Here is a 27,708-nt window from a genome sequence, read left to right on the forward strand (position 1 = left end):
ATGACGACTTATGACGACCGAAAGCCAACATTTCGCCGTCAACGGATGGTCGACAATAATATCCACGGTCCACGGTGCCAGAAGCTCCCAATATCCTGTCAGCGACACCATCCATCCTTCCCGTGTATAGCCTCCTGCAACATCTTCCCACTGCGCTCGGATACATCACGACTCAACGCAACGATCATCCTGTCAACGGGACAGGACGGAGCGTTCCCGGATAAGCGTAAATAAATAAACAGGGTGAAAATGAGTAAATGAGTCAATGATGGGGCACGATACAGGAAGGTAAAAGCGAGCGAAAGACGGGCAGCAATAACAACTACGAAAGCAGTATAATAAAGAAAAAAAGACGAACCAGTTTATCCCAGAATCCTGCACAAGCTATTGTTATTTTTAATTTATGCTCCCGCACACGTGAACACGCGGTACGGTGGTGGTGCACGTTTTTCATGCACGATGCTGCTCCTATGATGCTCATGTTTGCTGTGTTCAGTTGTTTGTAGCAAATGCGACACCAAAAGCTTGGATTATTACTTCACGGAAAGGGAATAGCGGGACCGGGCAGGGGATGCAGCAGTGCATCAGCTCCATGCACCACTACGACCACTTCCGCCCGTTATCCTTATTGAGCATTTTCCAACCCCATAGAAAAAAAAAACGGGTGGAGAGAAAATTACTGTCAGGATCGCCGATGGCTCATTTCACTATATCATTTTTGCGAGAAAATTGTTTTATGGCTTTTTATTACCTGCTTACGTGCTGTCATTCCGGAATAATTAGCACCGCAATTGGTGCGGGCTTTCCTGCACCACACACACACTCACACTGCACTTCCGGCTTTTGCCGGTGGAAAAATCCGATTCCGGCCCGGTTTTTGTTCCATACCCATTCATTTTTCTTTTGCGACTCAGTTTTTTTTTTGTCTAGCTATTCGATTCCATTTCATGCGCTCGTCTAAAATCGGTACAGTGAAATAATTAGTAGCTTTAAAATGAACTCCCACGCGCTACTTCCTGTACGGGGGAGCGATAAATTATTCTTCCGCTTTTCCACATCTGCTGCACGTGAAAAACCATGCCGCACACGTCGTGTATGCGCGAACAAAATGAGGCTAACGGCACAAATTAATTGTCATTTTATTATAAAAAAGAGCATTGTTTTGAATGAATTGAAAAAGAAAAAGTTAAATGCTCACTCATAAAAAAGGAGCAATATTGCATGAATGGGATACCGCAATACCGGAATGTCGATATAATAATTTTAATGTAATGCACGTTCACAGCTTCTGTTTATTGTTGTAGCCTTTCATGATTAATGACACACAGGTAATGAGCTGTTACATTCATATTATTTAATGTATGCTTAATGTGGTACACAAGACCAATGGTCGGCAAACTTCCCAAGGCAAAGGGTTAAAAATTATATAACTTACTCTATGAATTTTCATCAAAGCGCAAAATTCAGGTAATATAACAATAAAATAGAAGATTATACGAGCTCAAGAACTTCAAATAGCAAATATCACTACCCAGCATTGAAAATGAAATGCTGTCTATAAAATAATCCATGGACTTCAACATTTTTACACAACTGACTTTTTAAACTCAGGTAGTCCAATATTAATTTTCAATAACCAATAATTTCTAACCAAGTTTTAGTATGCTCTTAGCATAATTTCTAAAGCTTGAAGTTAAATTCTACATCTTGTCATTAGCGTGAAGTAACCAAGACGATCGTAATTTAAATAGAAGACACACAAATTATTTGGCACTACGATCGAATCACGCGCTACTTTGATCGGATCGCGTGCAACGTGATTGAATTGACGTGACTTGCCAAGATCCAGTTCCAATAAAAGACACTTCAAAAAATAAAAAAAAGACATACTAACAAACGAGTCATACTCAATCTTGCATTACTGAGATGGGGTCCACGAGGTACTTGCATTCGCAGTACACACATCTTTTAAGTCTTTGCATTAAGTCTTTGCAATGCACACGCATTAAGAAATCTAGTAAACGAACCACTTTGTATAGCATTTGTTCGTAACTAGTAGGAGATCTTTGGTTCGTAATCGTAATTAAGGAGCAATCTCTAATGTTAAAATTCATATAGTTTCCATCATGCATAAGTTAAAGCGACACAAATAATTTTGGCAGTCTATGAGGTCGAAAATTAGTAGGAGCAGAGAACTTCTTCTTCTTCATCGGCACAACAACCTCAAGAGGCCTGCCATTTTTGGCATTATTTACCCGTAGCGGGATAGTCAGTCAGGGTTTGGTCTAGATGGGATTTCGGACCGGTCCTGACGTGTGAAGACTAGCGCCACTTTCATCATGCCACCGAGCCGCCCGGATAAGAGAGTCGGAAGCAGAGAACAATGTATGTATACATTTGCAATCAGACAGTTGTCTTCGGCGAAGATTAGACAGTTATCAGCAGTGAAAGGAGGTTGAACTCATTTGTGCGAATTAATTTAAAAAAAAAACGTAGTGTTAATATTTTGAATGGGTCACCTTACGAGAAAGGAGTATCCCACCAATTTTGCTGGTAGCATAGATCATAAAGACCCCAAGATAGTAGTAAATGTATTTTAACTGTAAGAAAACTTATCAGTTGTGTAAGAACGTGTCACTATCTCGTTATTAAAGGTAAAATTAGAACGAATAAAAACTCTATTCCCTCAATAATTCACCTTTCAAAGTCATGCGGGCCCCCGTAATCCCACACCTATTGGAACCGTTTGTCAATTCCGGTGCAATTTCTCCTTAAGTTAATCACTTTCCCACACTCAACCGTCAACCATTGCCCGGGAATCTGGCCGGTGTCACAAAACCGCAAACATTATACGCAATTGATAAACTGTGCGCTTGCGACAAACCAACCACCAACAGCCATGTGCACGACCCTAGAGTGCAACCGGCGCGGACAGTCATTTAGTCGAAACATTTAGCTTCACTACATAAATCATGAAATGACGAGAAAATTCAATTATCCCTTCCTGCCACCTTCAACACCTCAGCAGCAGCCATCCCGAATTTTCACGGCTTGGGTGGTGGGGCGGTAAGCGAACATTTCGCTCAAACGCCTTCAACGCACCCTACCACATACACACAACACCATGGGATGATAAGACAGCGAGTCGTCCGGCAGGCATTAAAGAGGGAGGCTGGTGTGGTCGAAAACAAAACAACTCAATTTATCGTAAATAATTGATGATATATTCGTTCGCTCTTTGTCGTCCGAGCTGTCCGAGTCCGTGGCGTGTATTGGTCGTTTTGGAAGGGAACTGTTGGGCCAGTGTCTTCCGGTTGTCTTACTGTGGTTCTCCAAAATGGGTACCGCGGCCTACGGAAGGTTGGTCGACCTCTGCACATTTCCGAACGGAATTGGGAGTTCCGATCGAAACCGGCACCATGTCGTGGATGATTTAACAATAAATTGAAATTAATCTATCTTAATAAAGCCTACCCTGCTGTCCTGGACGGCGAGTGATGTTCACCTCGATGTGCTTCAACCCCATTGAGGATCCCCTGCTGTAGCAACCGCGAAGTGCAGTGTGCAATATTTTACTCTGTTCCTTCCCGTTTAGCAAAGGGTGTGTTACGGTGCCATTTGTTGACAATTTCTCATCTCCACTGCACAGCTGTCCGTGTCTTTCGTGTTAAAACTTCCTTCCACACAAACGGCCGGGAACGTGATGGAACAAGGTAGGTTGAAATGAACATACCACCATCGCCGCTGCCACCATCATCATCATAATCCTTATCGTCATCATCATCGTCGTAAGCATTTGTGTTCTGTTCCCTTTTTTTCGCTCCGAATGCCTTGTTTCAGTTGCAAATATTTTATGCAAACGCACCGACAAACAACCTTCAGCTCGACTTCAGGGCCAAGATGAAGGTGGAGTCGCTTACCGTAACCTTCTGCCTTAATTTCCCAGCTATAGCACACATACAAAGAGCTTCCAGTTGTGTACGGAAGCTTTGAATTTCTACCGAGAAGCTGTTTTTCTACCGATGAGCATTGGATTCAGACCCGTTCACCATTCACCAACAGCTCGTGTTCTGCTTGTACTCTTAAAGAGTACAAAAAAAAGGTGAATAACAACAACGTTTAGGTAACGGCACGCCAAGCAAGACGGAACAATTTGCCGCGTGATGAGAAAATGGGTTCATACCGCGCGCAAAGAAATGGGTTTTGGTAATTTTTGCTACAGGTTTCCCGACATTGCCTGCTCCCGAGCAAATAATGAGTGCCGTCGGTTACCATCCAATCACGTCCGCACGAGTTAGCGTGCGCCACACGAAGCGCTCCACTGTACCGCTCGAAAGCGTACCGAAAAGAAATCTATATGTAAATTTACTAATAATCGTAAAAAATTATTTTGCACAACAACAAAAAATGCACAACAACATTGGCAGTTGGCAGCAGCAGCCTGTTAAACGTGGGTACGCTTCTTTTCGATCTCTAACATTTCTAACTGATTCCGGAATTTCAACTGCACGAAAAACGGGCTTACGGGGAAATAAATTCCACGTAAATTGGGCTCAATAATGCTCAATTGAAGAGCGAGCACGTGGCTTCATCTAGGCGGCAAACTGCTAGGCAAACGAATTAAGCGAAGCGGTTGCTACGATTAGGAGTTTGAAGGAAGAAACGAAAAAAAACCGTCGATTTCAATCCACGCCTGGCCAAAAAAGGGCCCTTGCATAATTTAGACGAAGTGTTTTATTATTAACGACGGACGATAGACACGATCGTTTTACGTTTACGTTGCTACTTGCCGATGGCCAGTGCTCGTAAAAGGTAGCTTGTTATTTTTCCAAACATGAACCACACTCACCATTGTTCGGTGGATAGCTTCTAAACGGGCTCGTAATCATTGCGTCACTGATCGTCGCTCTGCAATATCTATTACCGGTTGAGTATTACAAGGGTCATTATAGTTTTTACTGCAAACATTGCTTCTTTTTCAAGGGGATTTCCTGGAATGATAGAAGTAGCAACAGAAAATTGTTAAATTAGTTCGACCATAGTACAGGCAACATGTTTGACGTGATGACAGGATATTTTAAGCTGTTATTACATTACATGACCAGCAATTCCAAGAATGCAATAAACATCATTAACGCTAAACGGACCGGTGTTAGGGAGCGTGCAGCTCTACTAAAAAGAATGATAATTTGTATTCTTCAAATAAAACATTGTTGAAAATAAACTAAATAGTCAAATATGCCGGATAATGTCATCAGAATTGAGAGATTCTTAACGGAGACCGAGGCAAATCAATGGACTTTCATCCGTGCACTTCAATGCCCTGAAATCGTGGATGACTTTGATATCATTGGACGAACTCTGACAGTTTGCGAAACATAGACCGTAGACCATTAACACGCGAAGTTTCAAGAATTGGATTGATTATCAAGGTCGAAAAAGCATTATCTGCTTACCGCAGGTACCGCAAATCCGGTATGATACCCTATTGTTATGGGGAATCGTGCGTAACTCCATCAACACCTGAGCTCTAGAAGACTCCGGTAAGAAATGTATATTTCTCACTTTAGGGCACACAGTACTCCACATTGTCCTTGATTTTTGGACGAAGGACACCCACGCTGTCGGAGATTACTGGCAATTAAGCCATCTTCAAGCTCTAGCAGGTGAGGACTATCTCTGCCGGTATTTGTGTGCAGGGTGTATGAAGTAAGATAGAGAATCAGTAGCTATTTGTGCTATTTAGTCTAGCAGATAATGCTTATGATAGTTGGGACTAGTGTTGGGTAATTCCACGTCTGACTCTCCGGTTCGACCAATCCATCTAGTTTTTGAACGTCTAAATCTTAGGTCTGCATTCGGGTTGGGTGTGGAAAAGAAGAATCCGGATGTTCAGATGTTCACTCCAATGAGTCGTGAAGAAAATCATTAAATAGGTGTCATTATTCAATTCTTGATATCGTTTACAGTTACAAAAAAAAACACATAAAACGTACGTAAAAATAGATTTAATTTCAACGCTGTTTAAATCTTTCATACATGCTACCCTCCATTCGCGTCGTTTTATCTTCTCTGTTCCCATTGCTGTAAACCTAGCTGCAAATCCATTCTCTACCCTCGTTGCGAACTCTGTTATTATCACTTGTAATACCACTATTACTCAGGACTTCACTGCCAACCATACCCGTGTGCCAACGAATAAATTTGCTCCAAATGAACAAACGAACATTTTCCCCCACACTTTCCCATTCCAACCGACAACAACCGCAGAAGAACCTCCAAACCGTTGCACTGAATGCTGTTGGCACGGACACGCCGAGTGAAACGAAGAAAAATAAAACGCGCTGGTAACGAACGAATGAAAGTAGATAAATTAAAATTGTACAACTCCCTCGGTTCGTGCCTGGTTTGGAGCAAGGGGCCCGGCTCAAGACGCACCAGACCAGATCCAGTAGTGCCCTGCTGGGCGCTGGACGCAGGGAAAACTTTTCCCAGATTAGCATCTTGATGTTCGTGCAGAGGGACTCCGCGCGCGATTGGACCGCAGAGTTCCCGGGGTTCACACTTCGATCCCGATGGCCGGTGCCAGTTTCTCCCTTTCGTGGCGCGGCGTGTTAAAACACTTTCACAGCTAAAATGCTACTTTTTAACTTCCTCACTTAAAAGAGCCACGATTCTACGTTTATCATCCAGCGGAAAGCTGAATTGTTTCTGTACAGTGCGTTCCACCGCTAGACCCGAGGGGTGTAAAGTGCCTCCCGAAGGAACTTCCCAGCTTCGATTTCCGGCAAGCGGGTGGGGCCGTAAGTATGGCGCGTAAATTTTATCTTCAACTAGAATTTATTCGCATAATTTTTCTTCTTCTTTATCGGCCATGTTTCCACCAAGATGGATGGAGCGTGAGCCATGCGGCTGAGTCGCTGGAAACCCCGAAAGAGATTCATCGGTTGTAGGAGAAAGGGACCAGGACACAAACCAGGAGTGCGTCGAGAAGTGAGAAAAATGTCCGATTTTACAACTGATCTGACTGGTGTAATCCCATTGGACGGGTAGCGCTTGTTAAGCAGCAAGTGATGAAATTTATTGCAGTGAAACGAGATTAAATGTACGCACGGTCGGTCGGTTGCGGAGACCAGAACCGTTTGCATGCTGATAATGAGGATTTATGCTAAGTTTTGCAACCATGCAAATGTCGGGTTTTAATTGATCAGGCAAGCAGCAGACAGGCAGATCTTAAAGCTGCTGCCAACTTGAAATATTTCACAATTTCGCCATGATTGCTCTCAAACGTTCATTCATTAAAGGAAAAAAAAACCATGAGCTGTATTGCCACATCATTAAAATAGTTTTTATTAGCACACACACAATCGCACACACAAGGAATCGTTTAGACTTCGACACTTTAAACCTCTCGTATCATCATCCTCGAATAAGCCATACCAACAAAGTTGTTTTTGTAATGGTACCAACACATCGACTTTTGGTCGTTCTTGTTCATACGCCGCCCGTTAAGATTCGAATAGTGGCAATTATTATACCACCAGGCACCTTCACTCAAGACGGCACAATTTTCACCCGGTCTGTGATCATTGTCCCGATCGACAGTCGAAAACTTCATTCCCTGGTGGGAAGACAGTGAGTCACCCGCCGAACCGGAGTAATTGCCCACCTTCTTCAATGCATAGTGTTCCGTCTCATTACCGATCTGAAACTCCTTATATTGTGCGTACAAATAGCTTCCGCCAAAATCTTCCAGCTCCACCACAAGCTCGTACATACGTGCCGTGGTCAACTGATGCAAACGTTCCAACCCGATCCAGAACTCTCGATCGATGTGTCCAAAACCATCACGATACTCGTCCCAGTTGCGATAGAAATTCAGTGAACCGTTCGTGTGACGCTGGATCACGAGCCAACCACCACCGAAACGAGTCTGCTCGCAATAGCCCATGAATGGTTCAGCATAGTCACTCGGCTGTAACAGATACTTTCCCGATTGCTGGCCAGGCACTTCCTTGCACGACCGGTAGCTTTGATACGGGCAACCTTTGCTTGGTACTTCAACAGTCGAACGACTTTTGGCTGGCAATTTGCCCTTTTTCAGTGTTATCATTTGGATCTCCTTTCTCATCTGGTCGTGATTGGCGCAAGCCACCTGCTGCGTGAGTATTTGGCTCGTTTGAGTCTGCAACACCGTAAGATTGTGGCCTAACGACTGGCTAAGTTGGTTTAATGCAAACAGCATTCCAGCGGAGAGGGTTGCCTGGTGTGCAATCTGCTGGCTGGTTGACTCTCGATCCTCCTTCATTGCGAACTCCAGCTCGATCAGCTTATACTGTAGATATTCCAACTTATCAGAGAGCGCATCGTAACCACAATCCGTTGTACACGATTCTGGAACGTTTTCTGTTACACCTTTAACCACCGATGCCGAAAGCAATACTAACGCAACTAATACGAAGCCTTTGCGAATTCGTTTAAACATGACTGAGCTGCTGGCTAATCTAAAACCAGACCTCAACCTGCCTTTCCCACACAGTGCTAGAACGATTCATCTTACCTCCCTTTTATAGCAAACCCGTGGTTGTCGTCTAAGCACAACAGCGACATAAGTTTTTAGAGCAACATACGTTTTGAGACAAAAAAATTGTACGAAAAAACTAATCAAATGTCAAGATTCTGCGGAACAGTACATCATTATGTGTTACACTTAATCGTTGCTGACCTCGTGACCTCTTAGACCACACATGTCGTCAAACAGGCTTGCTACCCTCGCGGTCTTTCAATCTGATAGGCGAAAGGAGCAGAATCCAGTTCAAATTGTGCGAAAATCTGGTTGTGATGCGGTCAGAAAGGCTTCTTCATACAAATCCAGACCAAAAAGCAATGGTTAATTAAACGCACACGACAAGAATCCTGGTCCGAAATACTAGTAACAAAATAGAGTTCCCTTACTTTACTCAATTTGGTGGATCTTCAGTCTTCAGACAATGTCGTTATTAGATGGGTGTCCTCCAAGATCTTGATATCCACGCGGCAATTCGATGAGTCCCTCTAACATTTAGTTTCTACTACTACTTATAATGCATTTATTCCACGACTTCCAGTTCAATCTAGCTTATCTAAAGTCTTCAGTTCTTCCAACAGGTAGATCATTTAAAGTCTCCATGACTCCTATACACTAACGATTACAATAAAATCCCTTGACAAGTTTAGTATACTTAAACCAAATCCCTGAGCTTTCAAGTTGTTAATACATCAGCTAACCAAAATATATCAATGATAGAGGCAAACAGATTGAATTTCTTCAAATTTAGCACGTAGAGCTCCCACATATATGTGCGTAGCTAGTCTATTTAGTATAGATTTCTTGTACATTAATTGGCCAGAGCACTCGCTTGTGTCTCACAATCCTAACTGCTAATTGTGAATTTAATTCTATTTTCATTTCTCGAACATCTAACGAATGAAGATTAGCAAACATGCGCATCAGCTACCGATGATAATCCAGCTGAATGTTTTGCACTAGCAGCAACCACAGGCACATCGGTAAGAAACTACGCTTACAAAAGCGTATCAATCTTGTGCATCACATGTTGGTTGACCGATTTGTCAACCAGGAAAAAAAATTCCCCCCGGAGACCATGTGGCCCCGTCGTAGACACCGGCCGGGCAGATTTGAGCAAGGATGCAATCTCTTTAAGCCGCCAACAGTCCGTGCCGAGTTTGTAAGCTTGTCAGCCGACTTGTTATCTCATATGCCCCGGAGCAACATGTTGTCGTGCTTCTTTTTTTTTGTTTTTGTTTGTGCCATCCATGAGCGCTCTATCGCATCAACAACGGAAGCGATCATCTCAGTTTGTCGCTTGGTGAAGGGTTCTTACGGTGTTCCCATTCACATTGCTCCACATGGTGGGCGCATCTTGATGCACCGAGCGAATGGTTACTTACACGCATCCGTGAAGGTGCCGTATTGGACTGGATGTATCGAATAGAAAGCGAACACAGAAACGCAAAGATACTCTTTCCGGGCATCAAAAGACAGCAATATGGTACGCACCTACGGGTAGCAACAACAATAACAGAAAAAAAGGACGTATCAACTGTTGTGAGGCTGGGCTTCCTGCTACGGAAAGCTACACAGGCGTGTGCAGAAAACGTGCTGCAAAACTTCAAAAGCTCAAGATAAGCGTCAGGCCGATATCGGACAGGCAGCATCAGTGTGCCCCACATCAACTCGATCTGGTTTGATGCGTGTGGGCCGCAATCGGTTCCACAACCAACTCGCTGTGTGTTTATGTTTCTGTGTGTGTGTGTGTGTGTGTGTGTGTGTGTGTGTGTGTGTGTGTGTGTGTGTGTGTGTGTGTGTGTACGGAAGAGACCAAAAAGAGAACATGGATTTTGTCTCTAATCCCGGCAGACAACCGTGCAACTTCAATATCGGCCATCAGCAAAAGGGTCTCCCATCCCAGGTTTGCCTTGTCACTGCCACTTGTCAACACATTTATCGGGCCCAAGCAATCTTTCGCTTCCCATTCATGGGAACTTCATGAAGAAATGCATCTTAATCCTTCCCCGTTTTTGTTTTCATTCTCCGTGTTGGATTGACAATCTTGGCATTGCTTATAACTGCAAGTATTGGATTTGGCTGTTACTTTTGTTTACGTAAGTCTTGGCGTATTATACCCCTTACAGATCTTCAAGCAACGTTTAAATTCTGGCTGAAAGTCTATTCGGAAGTTTTTATCAATTATGTTCCGAAATTTACTTAACGCAAGCCGCTTGTTTCATCATCTATCAATACACTAATTTTAGATCCCACAATATGCTTGCATTGCTGAACGAGATTTTGTGAAGAATAAATAGTCCTTTATTAGATTTCCCACTAAAGAAGATTTATGGTCCACCCTTCAAACCGCTCCTTAAAATTCTTTCAAGCCATTACATTCACAAGTTTGGCTTATCTCTCGCACGGCAAGGCTAATGCGTTTCTTTTGATGATGAAAAGGAAGATGATGCACATTTGCAAGACGAAACAAACAAACACACATGCATAACTTATTCATTCGTTGCCTGGCAAAAAGAGCATAATGTTGCGGATGCTGCGGAAGCTTGCTAATGCTACTTGGCCAACCGTACCAACACCGCTCCCCGCCGTAAAGGCTACACGAGCATCCGTTGTTGTGGTTTCGGTAGAAAATTAAATGATTGCTCCGTGCCCAACACCTTTGCAGACGCTCCTTTCGTGGCTTATGGTTGGCTTAAGACGCCACCTTTCTTGCAAGAACGGTTGGTCCGGAAAGGATTTCCCCTTTCCTTTCGGCATCACCTTCCAGCACACGTACGCCAAGCCGTCCGATTTTCGAGCGGCGAGAAGCAAACCCCTTTCATTAAGGATTTCCGTTTCCCATTTTCGGTGCTTGACTACTGATTACACCCTTCAGGTTGAGCCGAAAGGGTCAAGTGTGCCATTTGACGGTGCGAGAAAAACGGGCACGGGTTTTAATGCCAAAGCATGTATCCACTCTAAGTCAATCCCCGACCGGCCCGATCTCCCTGCAGCCGAAACCGTAATCCCACACAGCTACGATAGAATGTGCTAAAGAGTTCGGGATGAACTGGTGACCGGTAGGAAAGAAAACTCCCCCACCCGCAACCCTTATCCGTATCCCTTTCACTGCCATCCCGTGACCACAACGAAGACAACCATCCCCGGGTGGTTTCGACCGATTGGAAAAAGGGCTCTTAAAGGAAAGATAATTTTCTCTTAAGCATTTCTATTATTTTCCCCCAAAAACTCACTTAATCGACTCGGCAAGCCAAACACCGTAGCCGCTTCGCTCCCTCGTACATCGCCAAGCACGGGCCCCATTCAATGAAACCATATGGAGAGGATAGTGTAACAGCGTCATCAAACCCTCTCGGTTTTTGCGAACCGGGTTTTGGATACTGTGGACACGACAAGAATTTAATCCGATTTGCTCCGATTCCAATCGCACCAGCAGTATATACCGGGAAGGATGGGTGGGAATTTCCTCGGCACAGGACCATGAGTTCCCGGGCAACCGATGAAATGTGTACGATTTAATTTACTTCCTCTTCCATTGAACAGACTGGCAGCCACATTTGGTCTTCGGCACGACAGGGTGGCTGTGCTATACAAAACAAAAGATAATTATTTTGGTACTACAGTACACCCTCTACAAGATACATGGACAAATAGCTGAAATGCATTTGAGATTTTTGCTGAGGAAATGTAACAAAATAAGAAATTGACCTACTCGACAGAAAAATAAAATCACTGTAAGTATAATTGGCCTTGGTGAATCATGTACAATCCAAGCAAATATGCAAACCAACCCGAAAACCATAAGGTTTCTCTGATTGCAACTGATGCTTGACTGAAGTTGTTGCTTCTTTGCAAGTGAAAAATCGTTTACCGAATTTTAGAACAGAATGACGTCCATTATCGTTTGATATTCTAAAGGTTTGGCATAGGATTTGTGGATTCATCTACGCTTATCGGTAGAAAACTTTCAAAACTTCTTAATACTATGCTCATCAACTATATGAATAATCAACGGGCGATTGGTTCGGACGGGGTTTTGCATCGATCCTGTCGTATGGAGACCGGAGCCGTTACCAATACACCACCCGAACCAGCGCCAGCAGAAGAATCTTCTATGAATAAAGAGCATATCACATAATACGACAATAAATCTCAATGGAGTCGAAAGGCAAAATTTTACAAACATCTCATTAACTACAACCAACTCAAGAACAATATAAATCCCAAAGGAACCAATTAAATGTCTAGAATTTACAGAACTATTGCCAAATCTCATCTAACACAACAATTGACAGTCGATTGGCGAAGGAGTACTTTGAATGTACGCTAAAAATGAGCGAAATATGCTGCGTGGTATTATTTAAATTTTTTTTTTATTTGAAAACTGTAACTCATGAATCAGTTACCTAACATCTCACATAATTCGTAGTTCTACCAATCTTCTTTTGGTCAAATAATAGTACTCCAATTACTCATTTCTGAAACATGCAGTTAAATAAGTTATTTAAGAAATAGCATTTATACAAACACACATATTCAAAAACTCAAATTCAAATTCAAATTCAATTCAAAATATTTTCAGTTGTTCATTGATTCCGTCATCGTAAATGTTATGCGGTATGAGATAAACGGTCGCTCCGTAATGAAGTAACGCATGCAGTTTCGGCAAACAATACAAAAACAAAAACAAAACTCATCTTTTGGTTCATTTGGTATTCCTGGTGCATTGTCGTAACGGACCGCAATTATGGTTCCCTTGAGATTGAAAGAGATCGGGATATCCGGGATGGGACACAATTTTTCCCAATACTGTCACCATCGTTTGATACACTCCCAAGGGGTGCAAACGATGTGGATCGGACGCTGATCGTACTTAAAAATTCACTGCACACACAGTTCAATCAAACAATGCCGATTTTTGTTGGAAAGTGACCGTTCCTTTGATTGCGAAGGCTTTCGAAAGGTGACAATCTGTGTTTGCGAGGTACATTTTCATTTGACATTTGCATTACTGGACCAGATAGTGCCTGAAAACAATAGCATTAGTAGTGAGGGTATCTTAGCAAAGGAACTGTCCAAAATTTGACCAATGGCTGTATAGCCTAAGGTCAGGCAAGGTTTAACAAGCAAGAATGATGTCATGTCGCACCGGGGGACCGGTTTGTTTGCTTTGATTCTACTGCAACCAGTGAACCAAACGCATCAAACTCTCAATATATTGGCCAAAGCAAAACAAAGAAAAATAAAACCCATTTTCAGGAGGTGAGCGCAGACCAATCCCTCGGGTAGAAAGGCTGTGGGCAAATGTCCGAAGCCACCGAAAAGGAAAGATTTGGACAGCTTTTTCTAACTTCAGCCTGGTACAAACAGATAGTGGTGCGGTATCCAAAGAAGTGGTCAAGGAGGTTTACAAACAGCTGAATTCCACCACCCAGGGTAGTAGCGCAGGACACAGACACGTGGGGAAACTGCACGGAACGAGATGGTTTGGATCATTGCATACTCGCAGTTGGTAGAACGGCAACCCAAAAAAAAACGCAAGAAAATCTTTCAAATGGCTCAAGCAGTAGATTTGGACTGTACAAGAAAGAAGCTCGAATGTCAGATAGAAAGAAAAGAGTACAGAAGTGCAAACAGAACAATGCTAGAAACACCGGTAATGATCTAACGCCACCACCCACCACCATTTCGGAGGAGTTCTTGGAGCGGGACAATACTATTTGCACGGAAGGACACAAGCGGATTCCTTTTTCGCCAGTGCGACCTTTTGTGTGTTTGATACATCTTCACCGATGGGAGTATACACCACCTGTGTACCCCTTGGAGACATTTTTTTTTTTACTTTTTTTGACTTTTTTTGACATGTGCGAGAGCAGAAGCGCACGACAACCGCTGGATTGGGTTTGTATACCGTGCTTACGTTCCCGTACCCGTTTGATGGAGTACGTGTTTCCGTTAGATTGTTTGAGACTTTTAATATTTTTTTTTTGTATCCCCACCCCGCAGAAGGGAATCGTTTTATGTGACCCCGTTTCAGCATCTATTGACATTTATCGTCAATGTCACTGTTTGAGTTTACCGGTGGACCGACGGGTCAACGGGAGCTTATTTGTACATGCAGCATCCGATTTTGGATGGATTGATTCTAGCGCACTTGGAGAACAAAGAAACCTAGCGCATTTGTACGAGCAGTGAAACGACTCTAGTGACTTGTTTTAGACAATCTCTTTGAGCATAATGCATGAGTGTGTTTATCGCCTCGAGATGGATGATAAGCTTTAGCCGTGCAGTATACAATATAAAAATCCCAGTGGCTTGGTGAGAACGTACATTTAGTTCAGTTCCTCTCTCTCGTTCCCCATTACTCTGCGATTGTTATCTGTGACACTTTATCTCGTTTATGTTCTTTTTGTGTTTCTTTTCTGATTTGATGTAGACATCAAACATACGCTTCAGTTCTAGCGTGTGCTTGCACTATTCCTCAAGGAAAGTCTAATTTTTATGGCACTTTGAACTGCTGTTGTTGGGAAAAGTCCAATGCGATTCGCAAGTATGAGATGCATCTCTCAAATCTCTCGAATCTTCAATACTTGATGATTAGATATAGATTTACATCCTCCCAGCTTCGAATGCTTTCGATTGTAGTTTTGCAACTACTCTGATCAGCAAAACGCTTTAGAAGCTGTACGGCGAACTTCGTACAGCGAATTCGACTCACCAAACTCCTCTGGACTGGTCACGTCATGAGAATGACATCGGACAACCCAGCCCTTAGAGTCCTTTTAGGTCGTCCACATGGACAGCGGAGGCGTGGTAGCAACAACAATCCTAAGCAATTGAGCAATAAAGCTACCAGTAGTTGAGGTTTACTACCATGTGAGGCGTGTGAAATATCGGGAGATTCTGTAATATTAAGAATTTAATCAAAATGATTCCGAGTCATTCATTCGACTAAGGAATCCAATGTCTTGGCTCCTCCCTGGGCGTGTACATCAAATATTCAAACATCCTCTATTTACTAAAAGACCAGCTGATAGCAGCTAGTTGCCCAACACTACTTTTAACTTTCTTTAGCTCACCGACCACTATTGTTTGTATCCTATTACTATGTACCAGCATGTTATATGACTAAACTTTTCGCAAAGTCACACTCACACACAACATTGCCATAATTGAATCAGACCGCAGCACAGTTTGCGTTTGCAAAAGTTTGCAACAAATTTGATCTATCGTTGGCCGTGCTTTGCACGGTAACAAGACAATTGTTTGGTTTTGCCCGACACACGTATCACGTGACAACAACAGAAAACAAACCGGACCACACAGGCCCGATACTGACGAACATGTGTGCTCGCTTTGAGCTTCTTCTTCCTACTGGTACCATCAGCTTGATCGCACTTGGATGCACACTTAGATGAGATCACGATTCACCACCAGCAAGAAGTGGCTGAATAGCTAAGCAAGCCAGCATCTTTTCTTTACTGCGTCGGCAATGATTGCAATGGACGCAACGTGCTGGACGGTGCTGGAATTGCTAAAACTGCATAAGCTTTCCTTCAACCGTAAGCCACCGGCAACGACAAGGTTGATGGATGATGTCGTAGCAGTCTAGGACGCTCGGCGAAAAGGCGCTCCATCAAGGCTCCCCGTGTGGCAAGGTGAGTGTAATGCTGTTAGGATTCCTTTTTATTTCTACTTTTCGACCGATGGATGTTGCGGACGGTACAGGACGTGGTTGTGGCATCGGGAAGGGGTTTTTTGCGAAGTGCATTTGAAGCTGCAATGTTCGTTTGGATGAGCCGGATAGAAGCATCCCAACGATGCACCGAAAGTGCACAAGGATGGCGAAAGAAGGTGTGATGGAATCACTAAAAAGGAGAAGGCTGGAATAAAATCCGAGCTCCCCGTACGGAGGTGATCTTCCAGAGGCGCTTAGGATGTTGTGTGATACGTATGCGTCTTTCTTTGTTGGACGTGTGTGCCTTAGTACGCCGTTCAATGGGGTTATTGTTGGATAAGAAGATTGTAGACGGATGTGATGGTGTCTTTGTTCGGCTAAGCTGCTTTCTGCGATGCATTTCTTCATCGCAGTCATGTGCTGATACTTATCGATAAACTTGCTCCGCAATCAAACTTTACCGGACCCCTTTCGGTGAGGAAGCTGCAGGTTGGTGCCGCTTTAGAGCATGCTTTCAACTGTTTTGTTGAAGGATTATGTTAAGCACGAAATTGACACCAAACAGTTTAGTGTATCATCCAGATTGCTATTACAGTGGTGTACTATTATTAATTCCTTACTTACGATTGATGTTTTCCAAGCTGTTTGTTTTATTTATTGCACTGTTTTTCAATCAAGGTGGATCACAGCACCTCGTGTAAAAATAATGAGCAATTCAAATGTCTACTAAGATTAAAAAAACATAAAGGAAGAAAATGCTAAGAGTTACGTCTAAATCTGTGCAATTTTCTACAATTTTTGTCATAATATTTTAGCCATAAATATTACTATTAGCATACCTAACCAGAATGCACGTTGAATGTTGAAAAGTGTCTAAAAGAAGAGAATAAAACGCCAAAATTAGCTTCCAATCCAAAAATGAATACGATAGTGTTGAGAGTGATGCTGAGAGGCCTTTTGCGAGCTTTGGTAAATTGAACCAAGTCGTTTCTATTCCACCGAATTGGCTATACTGCACCAAAGCAACCATTTATCGTTTCGTCTGACTGTTGACTATCGTCGCATGGCGGTTGCATCGTAGCAGTCGCATAAACAATCCTAGAGAAATTCTTCCCGCCCTGCACAGCTTTCGCGACTGGTGAAACAATACAGAATGATGTACGCTTCCTTACGGACTTTTACGGTAGCGCTGTGCTCAAAGCATTGTAATGCCCCAACTTCAACGGCTACCGGTAGCACAACAAACGCCATGATTCGAATCGGATTTAGCTCCACGCCAAGAGCCACGCGACGCCGAATGATGTGAAGAAAATCACCTGGATCGAGTGATAGTTGTAAGTAGACAATAAGTACACGGGTGGGAAGCGTGTAATGATGGACCGCTTTGCATGGTACATTAGGTACATCACCAGTGTGCAAATATTTCCCCTTCAGTCAAACTTTTGCCAATGTTAATGTTCGGTACAGAAAAAAAACACTCCACTACAACGTACTCTGTGTGCGAGAATGGAAACAATTTCAGTCTGACATATGTTTTTATTCGAGGAATATAAGATATAAAGTGACATTTAGGATAGGTGAGCAACCAACCATTAACGAAATAAAGAGGAGTCGTTCTATCCACACACACGGCTGAACGAGCTTTAAACATCTTCATTGGATTACTTAAAACACAAACTACAACAAACGTCGAATAAGTTTAAAAAAAAGTTATAATAAAGATAGGACACAGCAAAATCACGACAAGAAGTTAAAATAGAAACGCAAACCCGAGAATATAAAGTTAAGACAAACATGCGGACAAACACAAACACTTGCAAACGAAACCAAACACTTGATAGAAGAGAAGTTAAATGATTTGCTTTTCCACGTAGGGTGACTTTCTTCCTTTGCTTAATTTGCATCTGTACAAACAGTCAGATACGACCCTTCTTCATCGTTCCATCAACGGCTATGGATAATGGGAACTTGAGGCAAGCAGTAGGTAGTGTTTGATGAGACAAATGTGTCCCTTCCATTGGGCCAAAACGATCCAACATTTACGCAAGATGAGTTACTTCTTTTTTGAGTACAAAATACAAAAAACGTGATCGTGTTTGAACAACGTTCTAGGCCAACTCCCAAACCTCCCCCAACAGTGTACTTAACGAGCGAAAGTAAAAGAAAATTTTGAACAAAACAAAAACGATTTCTTGATTGTTCTCAATTTTGAAAGTGAACCATTCGGAAGCGGAATATTGTTTCCGGCCCATTCCCACACCCATCATCGAACCGTGCACAGACTGCCAGGGCCTCGGGCCATCGAACGAAACACAGCTTCCATTTGCACTTCCCCGTTTCAGATACTCACGAATGAATTGCGGTTTTCCGTCCGCTGTCTGGAAAGTTTTGCGCTGCGTCAAATCAGCCTTATGACGTGAAATCAGTCGCTACAGCTGGAGTAATTATTCGGTGACTGGCATCCCAATCTTGTAGCCGCACTTTGTCGCACTCCTGCCGCGGAACATTTTGGGTAGCTTCGTACTGTACTGAATGTGTAAGGTAAGGTGACATTTGCTACCGCATCAGAATTTTACTAATTGTGCACGCTGTGTCGTCATTTCAATTAAAGCGTTATCCGAATGCTATTGAATTCTTGCGATTGAGTCGGGGCGAGATTTGCCAGACAAGACAACACAACGATGGCAAGCAGAGAATGTCACGTTACGTTGGTTGAAATGAACCCCCGAACCCCCTTTCTTTAACTTTGTTTACCCGAAGCTGAATAGTCACAATTCTGCGTACGAGGGATTGCGGTCCGAATGGGAGTTTGAACGCGTCATGCTGTATAAAGACTGGCGACGCTACCAACGCACCATCGGGCCGCCCCAAATAATTCACCAGCAGCAAGTGGTAAGATTTCACACTTCATCGAACGTTATAATCACCTTATACAGCTCCGGATGACACCGGGTGTTGTTTATCTCGGTTCAAAGTTGTTGCAAATCGATTTTACATTCTACTTCCGCAACAAAACACATGGACACGGGTGAAGATACTTCTACCTGGACACAATGATCACTTCACTGGATGCAACTCACAGCTAAAGTTTGCGGCCACATTGGACGAATTTTAACTACGATCACGGAGAGATCACTTGCGGAAACGATTGTCGAGGAAAGTGGGTGAGAAAGAAGTTGAAGAATCGGGCCTGGTAAGTATTCTTTAGGTTTTTGGTCTAATAGACAAACGGCACCATTGATGCGCCGGCCATACGGTAAAAAGAAACTTGATGTGACCTAGTAGATCGTCTCATTACGGAGAGTCCACGCTACGCACCAGTAGTTGTGCCGTCTATTCACTGCACCGTTTTGTGCGCATTCTTGTCAACCATTCATCAAAAACGGTGGCATAATTTACGATGCGGTTGAAAAATCCCTCCTCAAGGTAAACATAATTAGATGCGATGCGTTTTTTTTTTTAAGCGCTGTAAATTCTGTGTCCCGGTATCCCGGTATATAGCTACTTCCAGCCCGGGTAGTGGTCACACTGGCCGGTCAGTCAGGTCGGTGTCATCGTGGTTGGTGATAAGATTTTAATTTATGACCGTTCGACCCGTGCCCCGTGCGGAACCTTCTGTTGAGCGATTTGTGTGTGGGTGGGCCTTCCCTGTTGAATCTGCTGCTCGGTAGCCAAAGTCCAACAGACCGATGTGCCATGTACGTGTGAAAACAATGGCATGAACGATGACGGTTTGCCGGGGTCGGGATGGAGGCTAACAGGCGGTCCTAAGCTTCGAACGGAAACGGAAGAGATTTTGCACATTTGTCAAAAGGATGCAACGAATCGGAATGATGATGATGATGACGATGCAATGGCGCAAGAGAAGGCCGTGTATCGGTCACACAAATCGCAATCAGTAAGGTGGGCGAATGCGAATGGGCATGAGTGACGTAGGCGAGTTGATAAATTACTGCAGACCAAGTGAGACCGCAATTAATTATAGCCAACCGGCGTCAAGTTCCGTGGTCGAGGCGGGAACCCGAATGCTTCTTCCTTTCCCACTCGACAAAAAACGGCATGTGATATGAGCACGTTAAAGCATCCCGTTGAAAGGATACCAGCCTGAAACCCTCTTGGAGTGACTCCTAGAGACCAGTGATGGGTCAGAACCATACTTCCGGAGGCATTACTCATCGGAGGCGCTAAACGATAGCAACGTTTGAATGATCACAAAATGTGTTGTGGAAGGGTGTTGAAGAAGCTATGAAGTTTCTATTGAACCCATTCTGTATTGGGTTCGGATGTAAGCTTTCCCCTAGCTATCGTTTTTAAATGAACACCGTTTGCTGTGTGTTGTGCTTTCTGATGTCTTCTGCATTGAACAACGTAGATACTGGTAGTTATTAATTTAAACCTGCTTTTTTAATATGAACAAGAGTGTATATGCATTAAACATATGGTAAGACACTATTTTATTTCAGTTATTAATTTGATTGATATACTAATTGCTCAATATAAACGAGATACCTAGCTAGTAAAGTGGCTACTAAATACCTTGCTCAAACTAGTGGCTTTCATTGGTTAAGCGTGCTTTTCTGATCCAATCATAAATTAAATCCCTGGCCTCTGAATATTTTTGATGTCAAAAACAACCTTCTTAAGCGAATAAATGTTCGATTGTCACGGGAAAGAAGAAACCTGTTTGAACGCCTTGGCAAAATTCAAACCAGTTGGTTTGCCAGCCCTGTGCCGATCCTTATGGTTGGGCTGCGATACTTGTAACGTAGCGTTGCAAATTGCTTAGCCTGTTACATGACAACACCTAGCATTCTTTCCAATTGACAATATTCTGTCTATTTAAGAAAAAAAAAGAATGTGCAACTGTCGATTGAAGTTCATTATACAAATTCGTCCATTGATTGATTCAATAGACTAATGTCAAATTAATATAAATGAGATTAATGATCAAGTTGAAAATTGGCCCATATAGCTAACGTACGCTTCCTACTTATGTATGTATGTGCGTGCTACATATACTAATAAAGGTTTAATGAGTATTCAGTGTTTGTTTGTAAATGCTCAATAAGGTCGGAACGTTGATGGTCCGTGCAGAAATTGCAGATAAAAACCAAACGCAATCTGAGGTATGGATAATCGGTACGAAGGAAAATTTTGTCCAGCTGCATTAAAGTACAATTTCAGTAACCTTACTTTGATTGTGGTTCTTATATTCCTAGCAATAAATTACATCATTTGTATATCTTCATAGTCTTCATATTCACCATCATCCACTTCTAACTCACATGCGTCACATCGACAGGAAAATTGGCAGAATTTCTTCATCTGACAATGTCTATCAGCAGTACATAGATTGTATTCAAATATACTAGAAAAAAAAATAGAACATCAAATAGATGTCACGATATATCTATCTCTCTCATAAATAGACTTACCCGTAAGAATCAAAGAGCTGTTCTCCTGCAGTAATTAGTTTAAAAGCCACTATGGCACAGCTTCCATCACGAACAGTAACGCACGTCACATTTGGTACGCAAGAATGATTCAGCATACTAATCCACGAAAATATAGCTCTAGAAGGCTCTTGCCAGCGGTTCAAATTGTCCGTTTGTTTTCGTTCTGTATAGTGCATTGCAGTGCTATTCACTTGAGAAATTAGCCAATGGCGCAGAATTAAGTCGAGCAACAGATTGCTTTTCTCGGCGCTTGTTTCGCACATCGCTCCCAGCACGGACCGTTCCAGCATTAGCTGATGTATGATGGTGGCAAAGAAAATTTGCATAGTTCTTTACGTCTACGGAGTGCTTGGTTGGTCGACAGCACATGTACCGTGTTGTATATATCCTGTGGCGTAGCTGTTGTCCAGTCCATCTTAAATGCATTTACCTTCGATTCGTCCAGATCATTGCATCCAAATCGTGATCAAACAGGGCAATAGCCGTTGCAACAGTGCGTAATCCTGCTATTCCATAACGCAAATCACCCGAAGTTTGCCACAGATCACGAAGGATTGCACATTCGTACCGATGGTACTGTTGGTGCGCTTTACTCAAACATTCCTCCGAGCAGTACATGGCGACGGTACATCCCTCACACGGAATGAGAGTCAGTGGATTGCTATCGTGACAATTGGCACATCGCAAATAATGGAAATCATCATGCAGCAACGTTGCGAATGGTTTCTCGATGATCACGACATTTCCCGCCTTCAACTTCCGATTGATCACCACATGGCGTCCGAACTCTTCGTTACTACGCAGCTCCAAACATTCCACCATTTGGGGCACTTTCGCATGACAGTTGTAGCTTAGTTTAAGCTCTTCTACTTCATTCTGATCTTCATCCGATTCCGTGCCCGGTTTCAACAAACCTGCCTTCGCCATATCTTCGCGTCTGTTCAGCTTTTCCACAAGTCGCTTCGGGCAGTTGGACTCCCAATGCCATGCGAATATTCTCCAAACAATCCTTGTATCGTTGAAGCTGAAGACAGACCGCTGATCGATTAGCGTACGCTATCGCTCTCTCTGAACCTTTTTCGGCGTGACCAATGCTTTCGTTGTAATACGTAAGAGCTTCGCAGAGGAATTCCCTACGTGTCGGAATGAAGCATTCGTTTCCTTTCGTACGTTATTTTTCACATCGGGGCTCAAACACAGAATGGAGCGAAATGGCAATTTGTGCGAAAAGTTCTTAATTTTATCAATGATATACTCAACTAATTCATCGTTAGCTAACGGGAGTCCCGGTAATATACTTGGCTTTGTCTTAATCTCCCACAATTCATCGAACAGTTCAACCGCATTAGGCACGTTTGGGTTGTACATTCGAGACATTTCGATTGCTTATTTCCGCGTGAAAGGTCTAGAACAGAAGCTCATCATGTCAATTTGTTCTTGTTTATGATTTTTACGTAACTTACCGTCTTGGAAATGCTGTAAAATCGCAATACGCCACAAAGCCACATGCTGAACCTGAGATAGACAATAAGGCAATCGCCGTTCACTTCCAAGGAAATTGAACAAGAATGAACATGTACCCCGCCAATTCAAGATACATCAGGCTGGTACATGCTGATCGTTTTGACATCCAAATGTCACACAGAAAAGGCGGAAAAGTTTGACATTCGCATGGCGTTCTCGTTTCACTCACTTCGTTTGCTAAACAAATCGTTCGATTTTGTGTTAACATTTATTCGGTTTCGCAAAAGAAAAAGAAGAAGTGTTAACATTTAATGCACAGTTCATAGTAGTGCATGATATCATTCATTCATTATTCACCTGAATATAATTACAGATACGAACTGTTCCATAAGGCGAATCAAAACATTCCCAAGCAAAGTGCATGTGTCGTATGCAAACTTGAAAAGTATCGAACGTTCTCGTAAGTTGGGCATAATTTAAACACAATTTTACTAAAATTCACAAATGGCTTGCGACGAACCATGGTAAAAGCAGAGCGCTGGTAGACCGATAGTGCAATTCAACATCTTTATAAAGCGATTATCACGAATAGTGGGATGCTTTTTTGTGAACGTGTTCGTCCATAGACCCACCAACAAACTGTTGCAGTTAAGATATCGGTTCAACGGCCGAACTGCTCGGAAATCTCATGCCAAACCAGAAGGGACACTCGTTTGGCATTGCCCTGCGACTTGACTATGTGATAAAAGTAATGGTTGTAAGCGGAAGTAGCAATTTAGCGCATTCCAACTACGTTCTTTTCGGCGGAAGTTAAACTTTAGCCTTTGGTTACTAGATCAATAACGAATGATTAGTTAGCACATGCCCCTGGGATCCTTTATTGGGACAATCCCTTCATGTAACTGTTCCCATTGCTGTGGCAAGTAAATATTGGTGGACCGTAAGGACTAGTTCTACTGTTTGTTTTGTTAGAGAATTTTTTAATCTAACAAGAACGTGATCAAACGTTTATAAAATTAGAAAACCTGTTAACCACAGGCGCTAAACTAAAACAACGCTCTTTTATCACGATTGATTGAATTGCAATTGAATCCACAACATACTCGAACACCAACTTCTGTTACATCCCTCACATGTACCCACGGTGGCCCAAGAGCTACCGTAAGCATTACAGAACGATCCATTTTCATTTTCTCCTTCCAATCGATGACCGCGCAGCTTGTAAAAAAACTTTCCTTCCCGACCGAGACAAAACTATTCCAATCCGTCCGGAGTTCGGGGTTTTTAACGGAACCTTGATGAAAGGCTCGCTCGAACGAACGACGAACGGTTGACTATACACGGTATACAATATGTGTGTTGCTGCATATCTAATACAGACCCGTTCCGTGGTGTACCATGTTTCGCGTTTGCACTGTACACATAGAACCATTTTTCAATTTCAACCCAGATAAGTTCAATTTATCTTGGCATCGCAAGAATCTGAGAAGGAAGCAAGTAATGGTCACATGTGTTTCGACCAGTTCGTGCCATCAGGACAGGCATCTGAGGCGTCTAAGTTCGGTTTAAACTTAGCTTCATCTTCCAAGGTTCAACTGTCCCTAGTCATGGAAGGTGACGAGAGAGCAACTTGAACATGAACTTCGGGCTTAACAACAGAACATGGACAGTTGAGAATGTGGCACCCGGCGAATATCCCGCATGTATATTGGTGCATGGCTGCGGCACATTCTACAACGAAAGAATCTGAATAATCTCGTGTTACTTTCTCCTGTGCTTAATTATTCCCCACAGTGTATGTTTTCGATGCCTTGCAGCAGATGTCTTTTTACGTAAGACGAATATACATCTTGGCACACGCTGCTAGACGTAGCACCTTTCATCTGCATTAAGCTCATTGTAAGAGAGTTTCTGGTACAAACCATCTCGAAATGCCGAGTACGGTATTGGTTACGGGTGAATTAGGTACCTGCCGGTACCTCCAAGACTCAGTGGTGGTAAAGCTTGAAATATACTGATCAGCTCCGAAATACCCATGGTACTCACACATTGCCCACTGCTCTTTCATTTCCAGTTTTCTATATGGCCATTTAATTCACTTGCTGCACGTGGAAACGATGTCATTCACTAAACCCTACTCAGGTGAAGTCACAGCAAATCTCAAGATAGACCTCTGCAATCAATCGTTACGGCTCGACCCCTTTATACATTTCATAAGTGGATAGTTCTAGTGGTGAAGTTCTTCCCCAATATTCGGATAAGTTGTGACCTAACAATCCTGCTCCCAAGAGTAGTGATAGGTCTACTATTTCTATCTTTCAATGACTTTATTTGACAGTAGCAGTATAGTCCGTCCTGCATACTGTGGTGGATTGTTCCGTCTTGTCTTGTCTTGTCTTGTCCTCAATTGCCTATATTAGAGGTGATCAGTCACTTCTAAAACCATACTGCCCGTCCGAAAGATCTGTCCAGCCGACTTGAGGAATTCCATGCATTTTCATTGGATGGCTGCAAAAATATATTCTCTAAGTATCTGAGACAGAATCTAGGGCTTATAAGAAGGTTGCACCAATTTCATATCATGCGAACGACTCCATCATCTAAATCAGAATGGATCGAACTTGAAGTATTGCGAATATTGTGTTATGCAGACTTCACAAGTTTGTGGGTGTTTGCCGTTGGCTTGGTTAGCCTTAATTCCCTTGATGCGATAATTATTATCCGGGTTTGTGTTATGATAGAGTTTAATTTTCATAGTCTGAATTTGTTATTCAATGCAGAACGGCCTGCTCCTTCCTAATACAATGCATTTTTTCTACACGATAATTAATAATAAATCAATTGACCCCACATAATCGCAATATGATATAAAACAAAAAGAGTTTCTCCTTACTCTTTGGATGCCGATATGTTCCATTCACACAATTTCGAAGCTTTCACACTTTCCACCGGAAAACTTCTATATCCTGTGGTCCTGTAAACTTCTATATCTCTTCTTTTAAACTACTACTCCTTTGTATAGTTCCCCAAACGTGTTTCCTTATGTAGCCAGCGCAACGAACACCGAGCCCGAATTCGATTAGACGAACTCCAAGTATTGAAAAGTTAGATTTTCTTTCTGGTTTTTTAGTTCCCACCTGCTGTGGAATTGTCTTGGAGCGTCAGGACAAAAGAAATCCAGCAGGCGGATAGTAAGATCGTAAAGTCCCTGCATCCACCACGTCCCTGCAACCCACATAGCAACGCTTCCAAAATTGAGTGTCTAGCTTTTCCCACCTAATTTTCCAACCAATTTGCTCCACCCGTACACACCACAACAGAAACACCAAAACAACGGCAATGTCCACCTTTTTCCATCCTAAACAACCACATTTGTTTCTTCTGGACCGACCGCGTGACCGTGCACCCGATGAAGGCCGATTCAATTATCAAACCGCAATCGAAAATAAAGTATCTTAATTTACTGTTTCCAATCTTTTGTTTGTTGCCGTCATCGTCGGTCCTTCGTGACGGCCAGGATCGCAACTAGCTCACTGTGCAGCTTTCCTCAGATTCTTCAGATCCGTCCCACCGGAACAGCAATCGGAAATACTTCCAAATGGACTGCTGGAATAGCATTTCGAAGGGTTATTTTGTGTTCGTCTGCTTCCTAGGAAAGAATGGTCAACGGCACTGAATGGCCATTGCTGGCGTTCAAAATGAACAAACCAAATGAGCCGTCCACATGTCGTCGGGTGTTCTCATCTGTAGGTAATTGTGAGCAAAGCCCGCGTGGTTCGCCGAATGGTTCCACAAAAATTGGGAACACATTAGTTGCAAGCCACGGTATATCTTGTTTGCATCCAATAGGAAACCCTTTTGCGGTTTAAGGCTAAGTTACCATTAAGCTCTATTTGTAGAAACAAACAAACCATTGTAGGTAGGCAATCTTGATTGGGCCATTCTATCGGTGGAGTAATTCGTTGCACAGTTTGAAAAACCGTCATTTTACTAGAAAATTACTAGATAATAAATACAAAATCATGTAAAATATAACTTTTCCAGGCAAAAGATTCTTTCATATACGCCTATAAGTATGCAACCAGCTTACGAACGAGAGCTGTGCTTTTACGAGCTCAAGAAAATCTTCACTAAGCTAAATTAGATTCGGTTTGACTAATCAAACGAAAGCAGTAGGACACGACAGGACTTCGGAATTTGGGAATCGCAAAAAAATCTCAACTGGCAACAAGGCTTAAACGCAGTCTTACTTTACAAAGAGGAAGAAAACAAGTGGTAACATTACGAACAAAATCTCGTCTAATTGACTCCCTTCGTGGGCAACCCTCGCTCAACGGTGGCCATCCGTTCCGCTACCATTCACGGTCTAACTTTAACCGCCTCGGTGCAAAGTTATCATCGTCTTGCTGGCTTCCAAAACAAAAAAAAAGTCACATCACCATATTAATCATTGCAGGTAATTAGAGACTTTGCCACCGTCACCGCATTTCGCTACACCTTTCCGTTGGAAGGAAGACCCTTTCCCCGGGTTGTACCGGTAT

The 27,708-nt window shown here is 42.8% G+C and overlaps 2 protein-coding genes across 2 annotated transcripts; both read right to left on the reverse strand.

Annotated features, from left to right (window-relative positions):
* Positions 1 to 7,402: 7,402 nt before the first annotated feature.
* On the reverse strand, positions 7,403 to 8,485 carry LOC128708471 (microfibril-associated glycoprotein 4-like). The gene has a single exon (XM_053803449.1). It carries the CDS (start codon positions 8,483 to 8,485, stop codon positions 7,403 to 7,405), a length of 1,083 nt encoding a protein of 360 aa, XP_053659424.1.
* An 11,516-nt stretch (positions 8,486 to 20,001) lies between these two features.
* LOC128718569 (SET and MYND domain-containing protein DDB_G0273589-like) lies at positions 20,002 to 22,868 on the reverse strand (the record flags this gene model as incomplete). Its single annotated transcript, XM_053812191.1, is given in 6 exon segments — positions 20,002 to 20,125; positions 21,361 to 21,615; positions 21,683 to 22,031; positions 22,034 to 22,156; positions 22,159 to 22,681; positions 22,683 to 22,868. Coding segments are annotated over 6 exon segments (1,560 nt in total), but the record flags the coding sequence as incomplete, so codon positions are not given.
* Between the last annotated feature and the right edge of the window lie 4,840 nt (positions 22,869 to 27,708).

This window comes from Anopheles marshallii, chromosome 2 (genome assembly GCF_943734725.1).
Source record: "Anopheles marshallii chromosome 2, idAnoMarsDA_429_01, whole genome shotgun sequence".
NCBI lineage: Eukaryota > Metazoa > Arthropoda > Insecta > Diptera > Culicidae > Anopheles > Anopheles marshallii.